At 50.3% G+C, this 21,988-nt stretch overlaps 3 protein-coding genes and 4 non-coding genes across 12 annotated transcripts; 1 reads left to right on the forward strand and 6 right to left on the reverse strand.

Moving 5' to 3' along the window:
* Positions 1-592: 592 nt before the first annotated feature.
* Nek8 (NIMA related kinase 8) lies at positions 593-14,612 on the reverse strand. Of its 4 annotated transcripts, none has more exons than XM_063251158.1 (15): positions 14,438-14,612; positions 7,333-7,538; positions 6,682-6,914; positions 6,346-6,477; positions 5,629-5,837; positions 5,423-5,502; positions 5,158-5,339; positions 4,913-5,063; positions 4,362-4,438; positions 3,973-4,090; positions 2,747-2,897; positions 2,337-2,500; positions 2,076-2,234; positions 1,748-1,906; positions 593-1,400 (listed from the first exon to the last, which is right to left on the reverse strand). In XM_063251158.1, the coding sequence occupies exons 2-15, from the start codon at positions 7,466-7,468 to the stop codon at positions 1,372-1,374; spliced, it is 1,980 nt and encodes a 659-aa protein (XP_063107228.1). In that variant the 5' UTR covers positions 7,469-7,538; positions 14,438-14,612; the 3' UTR covers positions 593-1,371. The 4 variants fall into 4 exon arrangements, with proteins under 4 accessions (XP_063107228.1, XP_003469769.1, XP_063107229.1 ...); XM_003469721.5 differs by lacking the exon at positions 14,438-14,612 and adding an exon at positions 10,928-11,066; XM_063251159.1 differs by lacking the exons at positions 1,748-1,906; positions 14,438-14,612 and adding an exon at positions 10,928-11,067.
* Tlcd1 (TLC domain containing 1) lies at positions 14,113-16,280 on the forward strand. Of its 2 annotated transcripts, XM_063251170.1 has the most exons (5): positions 14,113-14,506; positions 14,823-14,905; positions 14,991-15,073; positions 15,496-15,642; positions 15,724-16,280. In XM_063251170.1, exons 1-5 carry the CDS (start codon positions 14,313-14,315, stop codon positions 15,877-15,879), a joined length of 663 nt encoding a protein of 220 aa, XP_063107240.1. In that variant the 5' UTR covers positions 14,113-14,312; the 3' UTR covers positions 15,880-16,280. The 2 variants fall into 2 exon arrangements, with proteins under 2 accessions (XP_063107240.1, XP_063107239.1); XM_063251169.1 differs by having other exon boundaries at positions 14,114-14,506; positions 15,496-16,280.
* A 253-nt stretch (positions 16,281-16,533) lies between these two features.
* On the reverse strand, positions 16,534-20,349 carry Rpl23a (ribosomal protein L23a). 2 transcript variants are annotated; one of them, XM_003469722.5, is made up of 5 exons: positions 20,213-20,349; positions 19,448-19,631; positions 17,297-17,473; positions 16,820-16,889; positions 16,534-16,597 (listed from the first exon to the last, which is right to left on the reverse strand). In XM_003469722.5, exons 1-5 carry the CDS (start codon positions 20,235-20,237, stop codon positions 16,583-16,585), a joined length of 471 nt encoding a protein of 156 aa, XP_003469770.1. In that variant the 5' UTR covers positions 20,238-20,349; the 3' UTR covers positions 16,534-16,582. The 2 variants fall into 2 exon arrangements, with proteins under 2 accessions (XP_003469770.1, XP_003469771.1); XM_003469723.5 differs by lacking the exon at positions 20,213-20,349 and adding an exon at positions 20,071-20,148.
* Positions 16,701-16,770, reverse strand: LOC111756841 (small nucleolar RNA Z17). Its single transcript, XR_002791247.1, has one exon. It is a non-coding gene; the product is annotated as a small nucleolar RNA Z17 (small nucleolar RNA).
* On the reverse strand, positions 16,960-17,024 carry LOC111756839 (small nucleolar RNA SNORD42). Its single transcript, XR_002791245.1, has one exon. It is a non-coding gene; the product is annotated as a small nucleolar RNA SNORD42 (small nucleolar RNA).
* Positions 17,550-17,616, reverse strand: LOC111756840 (small nucleolar RNA Z17). Its single transcript, XR_002791246.1, has one exon. It is a non-coding gene; the product is annotated as a small nucleolar RNA Z17 (small nucleolar RNA).
* On the reverse strand, positions 19,718-19,785 carry LOC111756838 (small nucleolar RNA SNORD42). The gene has a single exon (XR_002791244.1). It is a non-coding gene; the product is annotated as a small nucleolar RNA SNORD42 (small nucleolar RNA).
* Positions 20,350-21,988: the final 1,639 nt, after the last annotated feature.

Raw genomic sequence — 21,988 nt, forward strand, 5'->3', positions numbered from 1 at the left:
GAGCCCGCCCGCCGGAAGAGGGGGCGGAACTGCGCCCGCGCGGTCCTAGTGCCCGCCCTGCCAGCGCCCCGCCCACCCAGCGAGCCATCAGTTTTAGGCTCCCTGGCAATCAGACTCGCCCTGGGTTACAAAAGTGAGTCGCGCTCGCCCACTCACGGAAGTAGAGGCCTGTCATGTAGGCGACAAAGGGGAGCGACAGCGTGGCTCTGCTCCTCTCCATAGCTTGGAGCCCTGGCACTGAGATAGGGCGCAGCGCTCGGGTGGGAGTGAGTATAGGGCCACCCCAGAAACCGTTGCTTCTCCGGAGGCCAAAGCTCATGGTCTCAGGGGCCCTGGGATAAGGGGCCTCAGCTTCCAGGTGCTAGGCAGCGGAAGCCTGGCAACCAGATCCAAGAGCCGGGCTGGGACTTGGAGGCTGCGCTGGGCACTGGGCCAGAGGAACCTCGGCCCCAGTCTCTGGCTGCGCCCACATTCCTCCCTGTACTGCGGCCCTGCAACTGCCTAGGCCCCGCAACCGCAATGGAGCCCAGCCCAGTCCCCTGCTGCCATCCCCACCCTTATCCCCACCCCTGAAGAAACCATATGCCAGGCAGGCAGTTGCTGTTTTTTATTAGCGCTACTTTTAGTCCTTTGAGAAACTGGTCTGGTCTTGCTAGCTACCTTTACTACAAACCTTAGTCTAGGCAAAGCATTGGGGTAATAGGTAATCTAGCCAAGAATCCTCTCTGCAGCCACTTCCAGACTCTAGCATTCTGGCAGGGGAAGGAAGGCTTTCAGAAGTTGTGCAAATCCTGCCTCAGGATAAAGGGGTGATGGGGTCCCTTGGACCTCCCTGCTCCAGGCCATGCAGAGGTTAGGCAGGACTAAATGGCCAGTGCAGGCAGGCCTTGACTTGCTCTGCTCTGAAGCATGGCCCACTGGTGACAAACTTTTTTTTTTTCTTTTGATACAAGTGCTCACTAAACTGCCCAGGCTAGACTTTAACTCCTGCCTCAGCAACTGAAAATACAGTAGTAGCTGAGATCACAGGCCATCAACCCTCACCAGGGAACACATTTTCTAACTGGGCAGGAACAGGACAGGAACTGGGTAAAGCCAAAGATGCCTCTTAGTAAGGCTCTAGAGACCACCAAAGGTAGTATCTCAGTCTTAAACTCCAGCCAGGCTGGATCTGGGAACACCATAAGAGAAGAATGAGTAGGACCAGTAAAGAGGGGCAAGGAAGGAAGCCAGTGTTGAGCTTTCCCCATCCAGGGCCAAAAGCTGCTGCAGCCCTGCCCCACCACTCCAGAGTACTGATGCCTTTCTTCAGAACGCTCGGGAAGAGAAGCATTACTGTACTGGGCTGGTTCAGAGGTGTGTCCTGGAGCCTCACGGAGGGACTGGCTCATCTGTGATGGCTGGAAAAAGCACCAAAGAGAACCCCTGAAGCCTCCCAGAGGGCAGCAAACATCACCCACTCTACTCCCACTGGACCCTAGAGAGCCAGCAGTGCACTCAGACAGTAAGAAAAGAATGCACATGAGGCCTGGGGAGTAGTGAGGCAGCCCTTAATCCTGTGCAAGAAAGCCACTTCTGCCCATCCAAGCAAGAAGCTTGGGGATTTTACCCTGCAGCTTCTGCTTTCATTCATCTGAGGGGTAAAGATGCTTTTGGTGATTTGAGCTGTCATTGCTAGAGATGGGGTAGGAACCAAAGGGCAACTGGATTAACCCTTGTGTGGGCAAGTTGGGAAAAGGGAACTCACGGCGCACAGCCAGGAGAGTATTTCCATGGCAACAAGACACAGAAGTCACTGCATAAGGATGAGTCTCGTCCAGCTGCACTGGCCGAGGGAGTCCAGCATCCTCATCCCTCCTTCCCAATCGACCTCGGGCCCCTTTGCCCCAAGAGTACACTTCACCTTCTGCCAGAGAGAATCCCAGGGAGGTCAGTGGAGGGGAGGCACAGCTAAACAAGCAGCTGTACAGCCAGACAGCCCTACTGGCTCCACAGAAGAGTGCTGATTCCAGTGGCCCCAGCACAGATTTCCCACCATTCACCCCTTAGCCTGTGGACCTCTTACCCGCCCTCACCTGCCCCGATGGCTACAGTGAAGGCGTCTCCACAGGCCACCATTGCCATCTTGATCCCCTCAAGGCCTTGAACTTGACAGGGTGCTCGGCTGCCCCGGCGAGCATTGGTGCCCAACTGCCCATGCTGATTGCTGCCAAAAGTGTAGCAGTCACCTGAGGCTGTGGGGACAGAAAAAGGAGAGGAAGGGAAGTTATCTCAACAGAAGTCCCAAGAAAGCCAGGTAAGTTCCCCTTAGGTCTCTGTGCCTGGGTGATACTCACCAGTCACTGCAGCTGAATGAGCAGTGCCCAGGTCCACACTCAGCAAGGTCTCCTGGTCCAGGGGTGCAGAGCATAACGGTATGAAGCTCAGGGCCTCCTCCACTTGCTGCTGGGGTGCAGGCTCCTCCCCCAGGGAGAGGTGGTCCAGGCCCAACTTGTTGAACCTCAGAGCAGAGCCAGAAGCTAAATCCAAGTAACAGTTTGTACAGACTGCCTGGCCTCCACCTATTTGGGCAGGGGCTAGTATGATCTGCCCCTCCTGGAGTAAGACCTGACCCTTAATTGAACTAAGCAGCACCCCCAGCCCCTTTAGGTTCTGGTCCCTGCCGAGAGGGAGGCAATGAGGAATGGAACACTTGGTACCAAAGAAGGTGAGGGGCAGACTAATGACCCCAGTGCAACTATTTCACCTGTTACTCCCACAGGCCAGGGCTCGGCCAGGCACAGTGAGGATCATGGAGGAGTCGATGCCACACACAACCTGCTGGGCTTCCTGTCCTGGGGGCATGGGCACCTGTTGTGGGCAGCTATGAGACTCCCTGGTGCCTAGGCCCAGCCTGCCTGTAAGAAGAAACAGATACTCTTGAGTTTTAGTGTTGGGGATGCTAGAATGAGAAGACTTTTGAGGTGGGAAGAGCGTGAGCAAAGGCTATCCTCAGCCGGAAATGCCTTTCCTAGTCCTCTCTGCTGGGCACAATCCTCCTTTAAACCCCTGTTCAGCCACCCAGCACTTGGGAGGCTGAGGCAGGGGAACTGCTGTGAGTTTGAGGCCAGCCTGGGCTATACAGTGAAATCAAAGCCAGGCTGCACTACAAATCGAGACCCTGTCTCAAAAAAGCAAACCAACAAAAACTTAAAAAATAAATAAAAATAAAAGCAAAGCCCTGTCCAAATACTACTGTTGTCTCCTCAAGGTAACACTACTATTCTTGAATTCCTACTTGTCTGAACTGTAGGTATGCCTCCCATGCTGCCGACAAGTCCTCTGTCCCTACTGTAAACTGAGTCTTCTGGGAGGACGGGGACTTATCTTTGTCATCTCTAGTTTCAACATCCAGCCTAATACTTGGCCCAATAAGGGCCTCAGTAAAACACCAGGGGTTTGGCTCAGTGGTAGAACATTTATTTAGCAAGTGCTAGGCCACAAGTCTGAGTCCCAGAACTATAGGAAAGGAAGGAAGGAAGGAAGGAAGGAAGGAAGGAAGGAAGGGAGGAAGGAAAAAGAAAAAAGGAAGAAAGACAGAACGAGAGACAGAGAAGGGAGGAAGAGAAAAGGAGGGAAGCAGGCAGGTGCTGCGAGAATGAAATCTGTTACATCACAAGCACCAGATGAAAGCCACATCTCATTCATTTTGTCTCAGCACTCAGAGGAGGGTGGGTACACAATGAGTATAAAAGTTTGTTGAATCCATGAAAAGAAGTCGAGACTAGGAGGAGAATGAGCAGGAGTCTGTCATCTCAGTACTCTGGAAGGCTGAGGCTGGAGAATTCCAAATTCAAACCCTGCCTGAGAAACAATGCAAGACTTTGTCTCAAAAACTAGAAAAGGGGCCGGGGATTTAGCTCAGCAGTGGAAGTACCAGCTTAGCCCGAAGGTCTTGGGTTCAATTTCCACTATGGGATGGGAGGGACTTACCACCATCTCCGCGGCCCCAGGCAAACAGTTCTCGCTCTGTGGACAAGGCCAGCACATGAGAGGCCCCACAGGCCACCTGCACCATCTCATAGCCCAGCAGGGCCTCCACAATGGTAGGCTAGAGAGAGGGAAGAAGGCAGGAGAGACTGGCAAGAGATCTGGGCCTAGGCACCAGCAGGGATCTTTTGTCTTCAACTACAGTTGTACGTGACCTCTGTCAGGCGGGCAACCCCTGGCCTGGCCTTTCTATTCTTCCCCAGATGTGGCCCAGGAGCTAGTAGGACGGTGGCTGCTGGGGACTCCCCTGCCGCTAGCCTGGTGTCAGCTCTCAGATGCGGGCTTCTCGCCATCCTCTCACTTCCCCTTTTCAGAGTACACGTGACACCCACCTGGCTGATGTCAGTGAAGCTGCCGTGGCCTAGGCACCCATTGCTGCCACTGCCAAAGGTCATGATGATACCGCGGTCTGGGGAGGAAGGCGGTGAGGAAGGGGAAGGAACCTGTTTGTCCAGGTAGTTTGCCCACTTGTGGGTTGGAAGAAAGTTGGGGCTTTATGGACAAAGGCTTGGAATAAGAGGAAAGAAAAGGATAGGGGTCTCTTCCCAGTCTGTTACTTGAGACAAGTGACAGCCTCTCTGACTATTAATTTCCCTTCCTGTCAAATGAGCATAGGGCTGGGGACAGACCTCAGCCTGTCTGGCAAGCACAAGGTTGTGAGTTCAATTCCTGGTACAAAAAAAGAACAAAACAAACTGTGAATGTCAAATGGAGATAATGACTCCCTTGCCAACCCTGTCATGTAGGATAAAGGAGATGGTATAAATAAATTTAACAGCTAGATAAAGGCAGTAATTCAGTAACTAGGAGAGAGAGACATGAGCTGAATGATTTGCCATGAGGTACTTTGCTGGGTAGGGCTTTAGTCCCCTGACAGGCTCACCAGTCAGGCAGGCTGTGAAGAGGTCCCCACAGGCCACGTGCTTGATGGTCACGCCTGACTGGCCGTCCAGGAAACGTGAGATGAACTGGGGCTGGGGCTGCTCCACTGCCCCCGGGAGGAGGGCACCTCCACCTGATCCTAGAGGTGGGGCCTGCAAGGCGACAGTGGGTGGCACTCAGCATCCCCAGCCTTCCTCATGGGCTTCCTACCCTCACCCAGTCCAGGCCCACTGCCAACCTGCTCACCTCCCACAGGATGAGGCGCCCAGAGCGTGTGATGCCGGCCTTCTGTGTGCGCCCTACGGCCACCTGGATCACCTCTGTGTTGAGCATTGGCAGTCGCAGGGGGGTGCTGAGCCCACCACCCCATGCATAAACTGATGACAGTGGTGGCGGGATAGCTGGCCTTGCAGGTCCCCGGAGAACACCTATTCATAGAGGACATGGAGTCAGTTAAACTGCTGAAAATGGTGGGAAATCTGAAGGGCTCTGGTGGCCTGCTCCAACCTACCCCTGCAGCGGGCACTGCCAGTCCTACTCCCTGTGCTGCCAGGTACAACGGGTGGTCCTGGGCCCAGGGACTTCTCTGCCCTGCAGAACAGATAGAGGGCTCAGGACACAAACTCTCTGCAGAAACGGGGGACCTGCCACAGGCCTCCTGTGGTCCCACTGGGTGTCCATGCCCCCCACCACCTAGGACCCCTCCCCTGCACAGGCCTCCATATTCGGATGCTGCCCACGTCGGTGTGGAGGTTGAGGAGGGCCCGGATGCAGAGCGGCTGCGCCATGATGTGGCTGAGTGGTGGCCGCTGCGCAGGCTCCAGGCTCAGCAGACTGAGGACCAGCTGGCGCAGCTCAGGGCTGTATCGGTCAGAGATAGGCGCAAAGGTGCCGCTCATAATCTTTAGTACCAGTGCTGGCAGATTCTGTGAAGGCACCAAGTTTGAGTGGTGGGCAGGGGTTGAGTTGTACCCAGGGGCTTCTGTTGGGCTCTTAAGCATAGTAGCACCTAGTACCAGCTCAGCCCCTGGTCTGCAGAGGATAAGAGCCCTGCCTTCGGGAGGTAAGCCAGGCAAACCTCGCTTTCAGGAATCCATAGTCTGATAAAGAATCTGCAGTTCCTGTCCTGTAAAACCCCAGGCTATAGAGAAAACTCCAAACCTGTTCTCTGCAGTGCTCCTAATCTGATGGGACAGTCACAGCCATGTCCTCAGAGCACTTCAGTGTAATGGGGGAGGGGGATCCAGATTCCACCCTTGAGGAACCCTTAGTCTGAGTCACAGCAAGAGACACAGCCCTGCCCTGCCGAGATCCACCTTCTTGAGGAAGCAAAGACACCTCAGCCACAAAGAAACACTGAAGTGGTTGGACCTGAGGGCTGCTGTATAGAAAGGGACATTTCCCAGGTGTTCTCTTAGAGTTATGTCTACTTACTGCAGCCTCAAAAGCCCTCTTGAGGCTGGCCAGCTCATAGAGGACACAGCCCAGGGCCCAGATGTCACTCTTCTGGTTATAAGGCTTGCCTTCACACAGCTCAGGAGAGATGTAGCATGGAGTGCCCACTACCTGTGGGAGGGAAGCCAGTATTATAATCTTGGCAAGAGTGGGGCCACAGCTGTTCCTTAAAGCAAGCCCCGGGTTTCCCACAAGAAGGGGTCAACAAGCCAGGGTTTGTTTTGTTTTGTTTAAGTTGGGGAAGTAGGGATAGGAAGTAGAGATGAGAATAAGCCTTGGCCCTCAAGACCTCTAGCACCCCCTGTGTCCAGGCACCGTGTAGGCTTTGCTCTTGCTGCTAAGGATCTTGGAGATGCCAAAGTCACCGATCTTGACGACCATGCGGTGTTTGTCAAGAAGGATGTTCTGGGTCTTGAGGTCCCGGTGCAGGATGAGGTGGGTGTGCACATGATGCAGCGCAAGCAGAATCTGCACAAAAAAGTGCAGGATGGTCTCCTCCTCCAACAGAGAATTGCAGCGCTTCTGGATGAACTCAGCCAGAGTGCCACCTGTGTGTGACCCAAGGCGTTAATCAAGATCCAGACCTCAAGCTCCTGAATTTCCAGCACATTGAAGGCTGACACAGTAGGACTGCTGTGCGTTTCAAGCCAGCCACGGCTACACAGTGAGTTTAAAACCAGTCTGAATTATAGAGTGAGATCCTGTCTCAAAAAACCAAACCAAAACAGCCAAAAAAAAAAAAAAAAAAAAAAAATCCAGTCTTGCTACACCTGGGATGCCTGTCCTTTTAGGAAACAAGGCACTGGGATCAGGGAGGTAAAAACTTCTGCCAGCGGTACATAATTGGGTAACCAGAACTCTGTACCCCTGACCCTTAGCCAAGCCTATTCAAGGAAGGAGGCATCTGATCACTTGTCCTAGCTGTGGGGGCCCCACAGCTGGGCTGATGTGAAAAGGCTGGCCCACCTGGTGCATATTCCATGGCAATCATGAGGGCCTTGTCCTCCAGGAAGTTCTCATAATATTCAATGACATTGGGGTGGTTGAGCAGCTTGAGCACTTGGCACTCATTCTGGGCTGCCTGCCGTTCTTCCTTGGTCATCTGTTCCACAGGGATCTGTTTGATGATGACCAGCTTCTGGTCAGCCTTGCGCAGGCAGAGGTGTACAATTCTGTGGACACAAGTACACGGCAGGCTTTAACTGAGCCTCCAGCCACTACAGGCAGGACAGACCTAGCAACTAGATGTTGCTTAAAAGGGTAACCAAATGAGGACTGGGGATTTAGCTCAGCGGCATAAGCGCCTGCCTTGCAAGGAGGCAGTCGTGAGTTCCATCCCTGGTACTGATAAAAAGGAAAAAGACAAAAAAAAAAAAAAAAAAAGGGTAACCAAATGCATAGGGTACCGAGTTTGGGTCGTATACTGTGGCGCATGCCTGTAATCTCAGCACTTGAGAGGCTGAGGCAGTAGGTCTGCAATTTCATCAACAACCTGGGTCACATAGCAAGACCTGGTCTTAAAACCAAACAAACAGAACAGAACACTGATCTGGGGAACAGGGAGAGCTGGTGAGGAGCTTGACATAAGACCTGAGTTTCGCCAGTGTCTAGAATTAACTGCATGGGTTCGATTTCAGTATATGTGCTGACAAAGTAAGTGCTACTCCCTGGGTTCAAACCCTGCTCCTCCTCTTACTAGTTATGCGGTCTTAGTATGTTATGCGCTATTACCATTTGGCAAGTAATTGTTAAGAGAATCAAATCAACAAATAGATACAAGATACTTAGTGCACAGAAAATCCTCAGTGATAACAGCCATTCATGTTAGTATTTTATTTCAATTCTCTGGTCAGTGACTATAGAAGTAGGAGCTAAACTGGGCGTGGTGGCACACAATTTTAATCCCAGCCTGAGGCAGGAGGACTGTTTCCAGTTCGAGACTAACCTGGGAAGTTAAAGTGAGCTCAAGGCCAACCTGAACTGCATGGCGAGACCCTGTCTCAAAAAGACTAAATAAATAAAGAAAGAAAAGAAAAGAAAAGAAAAAAGAAAAAAGAAAAGCAGGAACCATCCAGGCACGGCGGCACATGCCTGTATCCTAAGGCTAGGGCAGAGAGATTGCCTTGAATTTGAGGCCAGCCTGGGCTACATAGTGAGTTCAAACCCAGTTCCTGAACTACAAAACAAGACCCTGTCTCAAAAACAATTTATTTTAAAATGAAAAAATTATTTTGGGTCAGAGATGTAGCTTAGTGGTACAGTGCCTGTGAGGCAAGCTTGTTGAGGCCCTGAGTTTAATTCCAGATACCAAAAGAGAAAATAGTAAAAAAATAATAATAATTTTTAATTTATTGGGGATTGAACCAGGACTTTCACAATGAGTTATATTCCCAGTCCATTTAAAAAAAATTTTTAGGGGCTGGGGATTTAGCTCAGCGGCATAAGCACCTGCCTTGCAAGCAGGCAGTCCTGAGTTCGATCCCTGGTACCGATAAAAAAACGAAAAAGACAAAAAAAAAAAAAAAATATATATATATATATACATAAATTTTTTTTAAAGACTAAATTTCTGGGGATTTAACTCAGCAACATAAGGGCTTGCCTGGCAAGTATAAGGTCATAAGTTCCATCTCTCCAGTAACAACAACAAAAGACTAAGTTTCTAAATTGTCCAGGCAAGGCTCACCATGATTGGGAGGGCCTCAGATTACATGAGCCCAGCATACTTAAAATCTTTGCCTTAATCTCCAACACTCTGGGGTAAAAATAAGATAATTTAAAATAATTTCAAGATATTCTCTTCATCTCACTACGCACATCAACAACTCTTGTTTCTATCTTTAAAATACTGCAAACCTATATAATTCTATGCACCCTGCTATAACCCTTGCCCAAACCATCATTTCTTGCTTTAAAAATTGCATTAGCGGGGCTGGGGATTTAGCTCAGCAGCGTAAGTGCCTGCCTGAGTTCAATCCCTGGTACCGATAAAAACAAAAAAAGACCAAAAAAAAAAAAAAAAATTGCATTGGCAGCCAGGTGAGCTGGCACATGCCTCTAATTCCAGCGTGAGAGGAGGCCAATACAGGAGCATTGCTGAGGGTTCAAGGTCAGCCTAGGTTACTTAGTAAATCCAAGGCCATCCTGATCTACTAAAAACACCCTGTCTCAAAAAAACAAAACAAAAATTGCATTAGCTTTGAAAATGTTCCCTTTTGCTGTTCTTACACTCAAATGTAAAATCTACATAGCAACCAGAATGACATTTTGTTACTGTTTTCTCTGTGATATTGAGGACCAACCCACAGAGCCTCGAGCAAGTTAGACAAGTGCTTTATCCGTGAGCTACAATTCCATTCTGAGAATTTTTTGTTTTTTGTTTTTTGTTTTTTTGAGACAAGTCTCATTGCGCAGTCCAGGCTGGCCCAGAACTCATGACCATCTAGTAGTGAGATTATATGTGAATACCACCATGTCTGTCTGATGACATTGTTAAATAAATACACATCAGCCATATAGCAATGCCTGAAATACCACCACTCCAGAGGAAGAGGCAGGAGGATTGCTGTGAATTCAAAGCTGGCAGGAGCTACAAAGCAATACTATCCTGGAAAACAAAACAAAACCCCACAAATCCTATTCAGACTATGCCTTTGTTTTAACACTCTGCCCTGCAGCCAGGAGTAACACATGCCTATAATCTCAGCACTTGCAACGCTGAGGTAGGGTTGTGAGTTAAGGCCAGCCTGGACTACACACAGCAACATATGCCTCAAAAAACAAAACTATCAAAACTTCCAAACCCTCTTCTCAGGGCTGGGACAGTAGATCAGTGATAAAGCCTGTACTTAAGTGTGAGGCCCTGAGTTGATTCCAATCTCAATCTCAAACTCTTGCCCTTATCCTTCAGTTTACGAGGCCTTTGCACTCCGTGACGATCACATTTTTAAACCATTCTTTACCTTGCCTACTACATTCCAACTACACTAGTCGTTTTTGTTTTTTGAATTCTCTGAATTCCTTCCCACCAGGACCTTCGCACAGGCTTTCCCCTCCCTGAAAACCTGTTTCAGCTTCGCATCACTGGTCCTAATTCCTCAAATCCTGGCTTTACATCTCATCTTCCAGAGAATTTTTCCTTGACTACTCCCTGATAAACATTCCGTGGATTTATTCCTTGTTAATAACCGTTCATGACTGCTTTAACGTCGTCTTTATTCTGTTATTTTCTTATAGTCTAAGCCCTGAAAGGGAAACAGCCACACTTGTTTGGTCCTTACTGTACACCAGCGCCCAGAGCCGTACACTCAGAGCTGGTCACAACTTTTGTTCAGCGAAAGAACAAGGAACAGTACAACTCAGGAACGCCGAGGCTAACGGGGCGTGGCCTCGGCGGGGGCGAAGCCACAGCGCCTGGTCCCAGACCGGAAGCCTGGGCGGGGCTTCCCAGGGTGGCGCTCACGCCTCGGGGCGGGGCTAGCGGGCCAGCAAATCTGGTCATAGTTGGGGGCTTATTTTCCCAGTCCCCCTAACAGTTTCCTCCCTCAGAGCCCTGGCTCACCCGAAGGCACCTCTCCCCACCACTCGGATCCGCTCGTACTTCTCCATCTCATTTCTCAGATATACACTGCCGGCACCCCCTGGCGGCGCGTGCGCAGCCCTGCCCACTCTGGAGCCCCGCCCCTACGCTGTGCGACGTTTGCTGGGTGGAGCTAGCGTGTTGTGTCAGTTCTAACCACTGTAGCCGCTGTGTTTGTGATCTTATGGAGTCCACAGCGGCGACACCGACTCACTTTTCCCTCGCGACTCTGCCCCAAGGGTGGTCCAGAAATAGGATTAACTCCTATTTTGGCCCACTCCGTAGTGCCTAGTGCGGTACTAGCTGCTTTTTACACACGTGACTCGATCCGCTCGGGTCGTGGAGAGCTTACTAAAAAGGCACAGCGCGCCTGCAAGCGTTGTCTTCCGAAGCCTCCCCTGCCCACGAATGATGCCATTTCAGGAGGATAAAGCAGATCCTCATTGGCACGCAAGCAAGAAACAAACTGAACTGAGAGCAGCGCTCTCGGGTCTGTGGAACAGAGAACAAGGGTAGTTTCGTGTTTGCCTAGGGAAGGACCGGGAAAAACCCGAGTTGTGCAAATTTTGATTCACCTGGGGAGGACGTGATGCGGTCTCCAGGCTGAGCAGACACGCATGGCACTCGTCAGCGCTCTCAGTGCCATCATCCCACCAGTGTTGCAGCCAGGGATCAGCACTTCCCCTCGGGGAAGGTGGAAGTGGGCAGGAACCAGTATTGGAAAGTGTCTGGAAAGTACGCAGACTACTTTCCAGAGGTGGAAAGTACGCAGTTTGGCGAAATGGGTTTAGCTCTTCTGACGACCCATGCTTGTTGGCACAGGCCTGTAATCCCAGTACTCGGTTGGCTGAGGCAGAAGGATTGCCATGAGTTTGAAAAGACCCTGGGCTACATAGCGAGTTCAAGACCAGGCTGAAGTACATAGGGAAACCATGTCTCAAAAACAAAAACCAAAACACCCAAAAAAATCTCTTCTGCCCAGAAGTTAGGGTTAGGTTAGGATTAGGGCTAGTTGGTCTGATCCGCTAGGACCTCAGAGTCTGGACACAGAACTGAGTTTAATTCCAGCCTCTTTCTGGTGCCATCTGCTCTATGGGAGCTCTATAAAAGTTCAGTATTAAGGAGGGTGGTTATTACCAAAGGGTTAACACCCCTATTTCAAGAAGACTTGGGCATGGTGGCACATGCCTGTAATCCCAGCACTTGGTAGTTTGAGGCTAGAGGATTGTCTCGAGCAAGACCAAGTCTCAAAAACAAAACAAAATTTAAAAATAAAGGAAGAACGGGGTGTTTTGGGCCGGGGATTTAGCGCAGCGGCATAAGTGCTTGCCTTCCAAGTGTGTGGTCCTGAGTTCGATCCCCGGTGCCGATTAAAAAAACCACCAACGAAAGGGGTGTTTTATTCTCTGCTGCCTCCCTGCCCCTCAAAAGGGTACCCAGTCCCTCCCAAGTAGGAGGGCTAAGGCTGAGTCTCCAGGGACCCTGAGTTCTCTGGAGGTCTCTGGTCAAGGCTACGGTCAGTTGGCAGAAGACAAGCTGTGCTGTAAGTAAAGGGGTATATGGGGGTTCTCTCTCTCTCTCTCTCTCTCTCTCTCTCTCTCTCTCTCTCTCTCTCTCTTGCTCTCTCGCTTAAAGACCAACTGAGCCTTGACTGACCCGGCAGCCCTACGTGGTTAATGTGTAACCTTGGAGCTCTAGGGGGAGACAGCAAACACCCAACCAACCAATTAGTCTCTGAGCCTCGGGTTTCTAGCTTCTTCACGCAGTACTCCCCCACTTGTCTCCTCGGCTGCTGCACACACACCTCTTACTCTCGCACCTGCTCTGGGTCTCCTCCTTTGCTGTAGGGTAGGAAACTTTCAGAGACCTATGGACCAAACTGCAACCAAAACCCCACTTATTACAAAGTGCCAACACAGCAATTAATCTTGAATATTGCCATTTTAGTTTTACAAAACAACTCGGGGCTGGGGTTTTAGCTCAGCGGCATAAGCGCCTGCCTTGTAAGCAGGCAGTCGTGACTTCGACCCCTGGTACCGATAAAAAGGAAAAAGACAAAACAAAAACAACAACAACAACAAAAAAAAAACAACTCATGCACTAACTTTTCTTTTTGGTAGTGGAATCAAACTCACGATTGCCAGGCAGGCGCTTGTGCCACTGTGCTAAATCCCTGGCCCCTATATTAACATCTTTTGTCTTACAAACAGTAACAGAACTTTCAATTTTATAAACAGCTTTTTATTGAAATGTTAAAAAAAAAAACCCTTCCATTTGAAGTTTTTTTGCACAATTTTTGCACTTGCATGCATGTTGACATGCATGTTGACAGTTTGTCAAACCTTGGCTGGGGAGACTTGGCTCCAGTGCCTACAGAGAGGACTCTGCCTGCCCGCTGCGGCACTGGTCTAGGGTTTCCCCAAATGCTACTTTGGTCCTTTGGAGGGTTGGGGCCCCGCGCCACAGCGAGGACAGGCTGACACCTAGTGGCCAGGAGTCGCAATTGCTCCAGACCTGGGCCGTAGAGAAGACAAGTCACCCCAGTAGTATGGGCAAATCCGCAGTCTTCCCCGCCCCAGCCTCTAGGGAGCCAGAAGATTAGGGCTGGGACTGTCTAAAGGCAGACTGTGACAGCCGCTTGGCTTCTGGAGCTCAGGAGAGAACCGGGAGAGGTGATGAGTGACTCAACAGCTCCCAAGCACCAGTTGGGCAGGGAGAAGGACGTAAACACTCCATCTGGGACCAGTCGGGGAACAGGGCCTGGGCGGAGCCACTGTTTGAGGTGGGGCTTCCGACCCCTCCCCAGGACCAGGGTTTCCTAGGGGACACGGACGGACGAAAGATGGGTCCCGCCCAACTCCGCCCAAAAAGGAGTCGAGGGCAAGCGAAGGTTCTCCCGAAGCCCGCCCAGGAGAAAGTTGCGACGCGAGTTAAGAGGCCGTGAGAGCGCCGGCGGCTGGGGACTCTTTCGGCCGTCGAGAGGCGCCAACCAGGGATGTCTCCGCCGCGGCGCCCCCAGGAAAGCCCCTTACCGCCCGAAGTTGGCGGGACCCGGGCGGGGCTGCAGAGGCCCCGGGGGAAGCGGGGCTCTGGCCCTCTGCTTTGCAGAGGCGCCCAAGGGGCGGGGGCAGCGGGCGGGGCGGGGCGGGGCGGGGCGGGGGCGCGGGCGGCGTGGGGCGGGGGCAGAGGCTCGGCCGGCTCGGCCAGGAGGAGCGAAGGGGCCTAGAGGGCTCCGGGAGAACTGTGTGGGGCTGGCGGCCGGCGGGAGAGGGGCTTGGGGTGCACTGGCCGGAGAGGGACCCCGGTTCGCCGAACACCGCAGGAGGCGGCTTAGAGGGCGGACAGACAGACGGCAGGGAGGGCCAGCATGCTGCCCCTGCTGCACCCCGCCTTACCGCTGCTCCTGGGCGCCACACTGACCTTCCGGATACTCCAGCGCGGGCTCCGTCGCCTGCCCCTGCCCGCGCACGTGCGCACCGACCCCCTGCGTACCTGGCGCTGGCACAATCTGCTGGTCTCCTTCACCCACTCCATTGTGTCAGGGATATGGGCACTGCTGTGGTGAGTGAGCGACTGGGGGTGCGAGGTGGCCCGGGATCCCAGGAAGGTGCTGATGCAGGCTTCCGTGTTACTGTTCCCATCACTCACCAGTGGGCCGAGGCCGTGGACCTCACCTGATTCCCTGTTTGGAAAACTACCCAACCAGGGGCGGCCCAGGGAAACCCGAGGCACTGGCGTTTCGGCCAAGCCCCTCCTTGCTCTCTTGCCAGCCAATGGCGCGAGCCTGGACTGTCCTGGGACTGCCCGGGTACCGAGGGAGCCCAGGGTCTCTCCGGGTGCCGACTGTGCCAAGGCCCTTTCCTTTCCTTCTTCCCAGTTTATGGCAGACCCCGGAGATGCTGGTGGATATTGAGACTGCCTGGTCGCTCTCCGGCTATTTGCTGGTTTGCTTCTCCGCAGGTAGGTCTTGGCTAAGAAGCCTGAGGTGTAAGTGGGAGTGGGAGGAAAGGTGTTAAGTCCCTTTCATGACCTCTTCCTCCACCAGGGTATTTCATCCACGACACGGTGGACATTGTGCTTAGTCGTCAGGCCAGAGCTTCTTGGGAATACCTTGTTCACCATGTCATGGTAAGTGATGTATGCAACCTAGCCCCACTCCCAAGTTCTTTGTTAACTTGAAAGGGACGCCATCCCAACCCTCATCCCAGCCGTGTCCTACTTTTCTAGCCAAGGTGCCACCATCTTTGTGTTCTTGCTCAACAGACTGGGAATGGCACCCATCATGCCCAGAACCTGTGGGCAGGGATCAGGATCTATTTGGGAGTCTAAGGCAGTAGAGTCACAAATTGAAGCAGCGTGAGACCAGTAAGATCTGGTCTCCAGGGATGTGTCTCAGTGGTAGAGTGGCCCTGGGCCTTATCTCTGTTACCAAAAACAGAAAAAGAAAACTGAGGTTTGTCCAGTTCTCTGGTGGTTATGTATGATACACCCAACTCCCTTGAGTTGGCACATGGGGTACCAACTCTTGTTCTCATTTATCTATCCTCTAGGCCATGGGTGCCTTCTTCTCAGGCATCTTTTGGAAAAGTTTTGTTGGCGGAGGTGTCCTAACACTACTGGTGGAAGTCAGCAACATCTTCCTCACCATGCGCATGATGATGAAAATAAACAATGCCCAGGATCTCCTCCTCTATCAGGTCAACAAGTATGTCAACCTGGTCATGTACTTTCTTTTCCGCCTGGCCCCTCAGGCCTACCTCACAAACTTCTTCCTGCAGTATGCAGGCCAGAGGACCCTGGGCACGTTTCTGCTGGCTGTCTTGCTCATGCTGGATATGATGATCCTCATCTACTTTTCCCGCCTCCTCCGCTCTGACTTCTGCCCTGACCATGTCCCCAGCCAGCAACACAAAGACAAGTTCTTAACTGAGTGAGAGGCACAGAATCTGGGACATGCAGTGAAGACAGCAAACACAGCCAGAACAGAAACAGCCTCACTGATAAACTGGGTCCACGCCAAGCCTTGGACACCCCCAGGGGCCAGTGTACCTTAAAGCCTACACCCACACTACTGAAAGCACTCCTCTGAAGCCTTAAAATCTTCTCTTGGGCAACTGAGTGAGGGAAGCAGAGGAACCGGTTGGAATGGTATGTGGGTGAGAATAAGGATCCAACCCACATGCTGCCAACCCACACTGACCTGAAATGGATGCTAATGATAACCCTACACTTCCAGGGATAAGCAACTGGGATCCTGTAAAGCTTGTTCCCTTGTCCCTACAAGTTGTCCTAGGACAAGTAACCTTCATCTGAGTAATAAATACCTCTAGTGGTATCTCGCTCTCACTACCAGTTATTAAAGAGTATCATGGCTTGATGGACTGAGTGTTCCAACAGGGTGAGTATATCAAGTTGTACTCAGAGCTGGAAATACCAATACCGCTCAGGGGTGGGGAGTTCACCCAACATGTGTCCCAGGCCCTGGCTTTGATGACCAGCACCCCATGAGTCTTGCACAAGACTTCGTGTATCCCATGGCATGGCCTTCCCCAGCCCAACCAGAAACTGACATAAAGACAAGAAGCATATAAACGAAGAAAAAAAATGTGTATTTAGAACTAGCCAGCTGGACTCAGTTTAGATGATCCCAATCTGAAAAACAAAAGGGAGCTTTGTTACCAGGGCTGAAACAGGAAGATGTAAGGTGGCCTGCTGAAGATGAGAGACCAGGAGAGCAGAGCTTGTTAAGGATCATGGTGCAGTCAGTCAGTTGTGACTAATCAGGAAGTCAGGCTTTGGTCGCTAACAGATTCATCATTTGCACCCAGTGGGTGAATGTGTGGTGTTAGGGGTCTAATTAGAAAGGAAGCTTACTTTGTTGGCAACGTCCAAAGCATCATAATCAGGAGCCAGTCGAACATAGGCCTTTTTCTCTCCGTCAGGCCTGGGTGGAGAATAAACCTTAGCCCTTGCTGCTGTCACTACCCACATTCCCGCCCTCCCCTGGTTCTCTGGTGCATCAGCGGTTCCTTTGTTCATGTCATTCTTTTCCAAATAGTGAATTTTCCATCATTTGCACAGAGGAGCCACCAAGCCAATTTCCTTTCACTAGAAACCCAAGACCCTTGAGACTAAACCCATGTAATCTAACATCTATACTTTCCCTCAGTGCCCGCCTCTGCCCCAGCCCCATCAGTGAAATTCCAGAGGGAGTTTCCTCAGCTCTATACTTGATGGAAAGGACTAACTTCACAGGGGAGCTCACATAGTGAAAATCCTACTTCTGACCTCAAGAGCAGCATCAGGGAACTCTAAGCCATACATGGCCTACTTGGTAAGGGGCCCACTCACCTGATCAGGGTATTGACTTTGGCCACGTCGATGTCATAGAGCTTCTTCACAGCTTGCTTGATCTGGTGTTTGTTGGCCTTGACATCCACAATGAACACGAGTGTGTTGTTGTCCTCTATCTTCTTCATAGCTGACTCCGTAGTCAGGGGGAACTTGATGATGGCATAGTGGTCAAGCCTGAGGGTAGAATGGCAGGTAACCAAGCCTGGTCCCAGTGGGATGGGTTTTTTTGGAGCCCTAATCTAAGAACACAGGTGCATCAGACAATGGGTAACAGTCATTTTTGTCAGACTTTGGTCGCTAGTGTCATCAGCTGCACCTTATTCCTAGGGTTGGGCAACTCTTACTGGAAGGCAAAACTCTTGTCTATTTTGTTTGACCTAAAGGGCTCTTATCCTTTAAAGAATCATCTTTAACTCAAACTCTCACTCACTGGACCTCCATGTTGACAGTTCCCTAGGAAGGTGGATCAAAATTTCTGCTCCCAGCCTGTATTCCCAGCACTCAGGAGGCTGAGGTAGGATCTCAGAGTTGGAGACCAGGCTGGGCTAACATATTTCAAGAACAGCCTGCACTAAAGATGCTATCTCAAAAACACACACAAATTCTGCTTGTAGTGGCTGCTAAAGAGGGATGATCAAGAATTACCACTTTGGGGCTGGGGATTTAGCTCAGCGGCATAAGCGCCTGCCTTGCAAGCAGGCAGTCGTGAGTTCGATCCCTGGTACTGATAAAAACGAAAAAGACAAACAAAAAAAGAATTACCACTTTGTTTCAGACAGGGTCTTACTATGTAGTCCAGGTAGGCCTTAAACTCACAATTTATGTAATTCAGCATCTAGAATAGTAGATTACAGGCTACACTGAACACACCTTTTCCCCCCTAAACTGCAGACTCTCCAGCTACACTACTTTACTATTTTGAAGGTAGGCCAAGACTCAAACTCTTTTACACTAAATTCTACATCCCAATTGGGGGCACAAGAGCTGGGGATTTAGCTCAGCAGCATAAGCACCTGCCTTGCAAGCAGGCGGTTGTGAGTTCAATTCCCCCGTAACGATAAAAATGAAAAGACAAAAAAAAAAAAAAAAAAATTAGGGGCATAAGAGAAGTATACTCCCATCCTTTTCTCTTAATACCTTTTATTGGCAGGGTGTGGTGGCACATGCCTGTAATCCCAGCACTCAGGAGGCTGAAGCAGGAGGTTTGTTGTGAGTTCCAGACCAGGCTGGGCTACAAAGTGAGCTCAAGGCCAGCCTGACCTGCAGCCTGACCCCGTCTCAAAAAGACCAAAGGAAGAAACAAATAACATTACCCACTCACTCAATTTTAAGAAATTGTCTCAAATGATGGGGAATGCAGCTCAGCAGACCACCAGCCTGGCTCGTGCAAATAGATTCTGGTTAAATCCTCAGTATGGTACACATGCACACACACAGACCCAGTCACATCTTCACCTCTAAGACTGTTTCCTCAAGGGTAAGTGCCACAAACAAGGAACTAAACTTGCAGCACTGAGTGTACTATGTATGTATGTATTTTGGGGCGGGGAGTGAGATTGATACAGGGTCTAACTATGTAGCCTAGGCTGGTCTCTAACAGTGACCCTCTTGCCTCAGCCTCCCCTGTGCTGGGATTAAAAGTGTGTCACTATGTCCACTGACTGCTTTGTTTGATTATTTATGTACTGGGGATCAAACTCACGACCTTGCACTTGCCGGACAGGCACTGAGCTAAACCCCCTGGCCATTGACTATTTTATACCCCCAAAAAACATGTTCAAACTCCGACTGTGCTGAATAAATAATTAACCTAGCAAAAAAATCTGCCACCATAGGTTGATAACTTTTCTGCCAGTATCTAAAAACTTAATTGTTAAACAGGGTAGAAAAGGTGGGTGTGGTGGCACCCACCCGTAATCCCAGTATTTTTGAGGCTGAGGCAGGAGGATTACCGCGAGTTTGAGGCCCGCCTGGACTACACAGGGGAAACCCTGTCTCAAAAACACAAAACCAAACAAATGGGGCTGAAAAATCTTCACTCCCATACACTAGATATTATTGCATTTTTGACGAGAACGCGCCAGCGCGAGTAATTTAACAATGAAGGATATTCAAGTATCTTCAGATAGGTATAGGAACAGTACTGACTTGTTTCTCCTGGGGGCGCTCTTCCGAGGGTATTTGGGCTGCCTCCGGAGCCGCAGTGTCTTGGGACGGCGGAAGGTGGGTGAGGTGCGGATCTTCTTCTTTTTGTGGCTGTGAATGCCTTTCAGCACGGCCTTCTTGGCCTTCAAAGCTTTTGCTTTGGCTTCAGCTTTGGGAGGGGCAGGAGCTGGGAAAGAAAAGGAAGGTCTGGGATTCTGAAACCCGTTGGTCACTTCCGGCCTCACGTCCTGTAGCAAGTGCCCCAGCCTACACGTGCATCAGTGGTTCCTTTGGAGACATCACAAATCTCAGGAGATTAACTTTTTTTCCATCATATGCACGATATGGAAAGTAAAAACAACCAATCTAGAGTAACTTCAAAGATATAACGAAAACAAACACTCATGAGAGGGGGATACAGGGCCACTTAACACATAAAGAAAAATGAGTTATGCTGGAGCACTTATATGCTTACGGATGTGGCAATACGGAGCGATTATCTTTGGATGTTTCTAAATTTCCTAGCGTAAACTGTGTGGCTAGCCCTGGCGGATAATGCCGGCCAGGTTGTTTCTCCAAACCCCTTCACGGAACCCTAGCCCATGAGGCTTGCTTACGCAGCCCACCTTCGACACGCTGCATTCAATCGCCGGGAGTAGCTCCGAAGGAATCGGACCGGCCGCCGCCCTACAAATGCGTTCGCTTTCCGGGACCGCATCCTAGGAAAACCCGCCGTGGACCACCCTCCCCCGCAGTCCCAACACACACCTTCCTTCTTCGCCTTCGGCGCCATCTTAATAAAAAGGGTTTCCCACCCTCGTTCCCATGGGCTTATAGCGCTAACTCTAACCGAAGACTCGCGATACTTTTTGCTTAGTTCTTATTGGGTAATGTTTAGCGTGGTGTTCGCTGGGAATTGTAGTTAAATTTAATTTATTCGCAAGAGTGACTAAGCATGAGCCACTCCTCCTCAGGCCCCAAAGCTTCTTGGGAGTTGTAGTTTTTGGTTTGCTTATTTATTTATTTATTTTTGATCTTTTTGAAACAAGCTATGCAATTCAGGCTGGCCTTGAGTTCACGTTGTAACTCAGGTTGGTCTCGAACTCCTAAGGATCCTCTTGTTTCAGTCTCTCCCGTGCTGGTATTACAGGAGTGTGCCACCACACCCGACTGTTTAATTTATTATTATTTTTTGGTACCAGGGATCCAACTCACGACCTTCCATTTGTCAGGCAGGCCCTTATGCCGCTGAGCTAAATTCCCAGCTCCCCGACTGTTTATTTACTAGGGTTTTTTTTTGTTTGTTTGTTTTGTTTTGTTTTTCTTTTTTTGAGGGTGGGTCTCACCATGTCCTTAATGGTGTGTCTTTTTATTTTGGTACCGGGGTTAGAACTCATGATCTTGAGCCATGAGCTAAATCCTCAGCCCTTACCTCAACGTCTTCTTTCAGCTTCCTGAGTGCTGAATAGCCAGGAGTCGCAAGATTTTTTGTTTTGTTTTGTTTTGCTTTTCAGGGTCCTGCAATGTAGGTCAGTGGCCCAGCACCTGCCTGGCAAGTGCAAGGTCCTGAGTTTGATTCCCGGTACAAAAAATTTAAAAAATGGCTTCCCAATGTGTGAGTTCCTAACACAGGCTAGGCAGATGTCTTTTTTTTTTTTTTTTTTTTTTTGTACCAGGGATTGACCTCACCATCTCTTGCTTACCAGGTAGGTGTTCTATGCCCCTGAGCAAAATCCCCAGCATAGACAAATATCTTTGAATGATATTAGCATCATTGTTTTGCTTTTTGTCGGTACCAGGGATCAAACTCAGGACTGCCTGCTTGCAAGGCAGGCGCTTATGCCACTGAGCTAAATCCTCAGCCCTGCTTTTTGTCTTTTTGAGACAGGGTTTCAGTATGCATACAGTTCAGACCTGTTGTAACCCAGGCTGACCTTGAACTCACGGTGATTCTCTTGCCTCAGTCTTCTAGTGCTAATACTTCAGGCATGTATCACCATGCCTGGCTGGTTTGATTTTTTTTTTTTTTTTTTTTTTTTGGTAGTATCGGGGATTGAACTCGCAGTCTTGCACTTGCCAGGCAGATACTTGTGCTGCTGAGCTAACCTGGCCCCTGGCTGGTTTTTTCTTTGTTCTGAGACAGGATCTGGCTTTATAATTCAGGATGGCCTTGAACTCACAATGATCTTCCTGTCTCAGCCTCTACAATGCTAGGATTAAAGGTATATATCATCATGTTCCGCTAAGAGTTGTGGTGTTTGAGGACACATTCTGGAGTCTGGAGGGTTAGCTCAGCAGCATAAGCGCCTGCCTGGCAAGCACAATGTCATGAGTTTGATCCCTGGTACCAAAAATACATAAATAATCTGGTCCCATCTTGAACAACTTTCAGTCTCAGAGAGAAGATTTCAAGCTCTAAAAGACAGTAACCCTGCGTTAGACCTATTAGGGAAAGTGAAGCAAAGTTCTAGAATTGTGTTAGAACACAGTTCGGTGACTGGGGATTTAGCTCAGTGGCATAAGCACCTGCCTTGCAAGCAGGCA

The sequence above is a fragment of the Cavia porcellus genome, unplaced genomic scaffold (genome assembly GCF_034190915.1).
Source record: "Cavia porcellus strain 051 isolate PalLab524CR breed Dunkin Hartley unplaced genomic scaffold, mCavPor4.1 scaffold_6, whole genome shotgun sequence".
NCBI classification, from domain to species: Eukaryota; Metazoa; Chordata; class Mammalia; order Rodentia; family Caviidae; genus Cavia; species Cavia porcellus.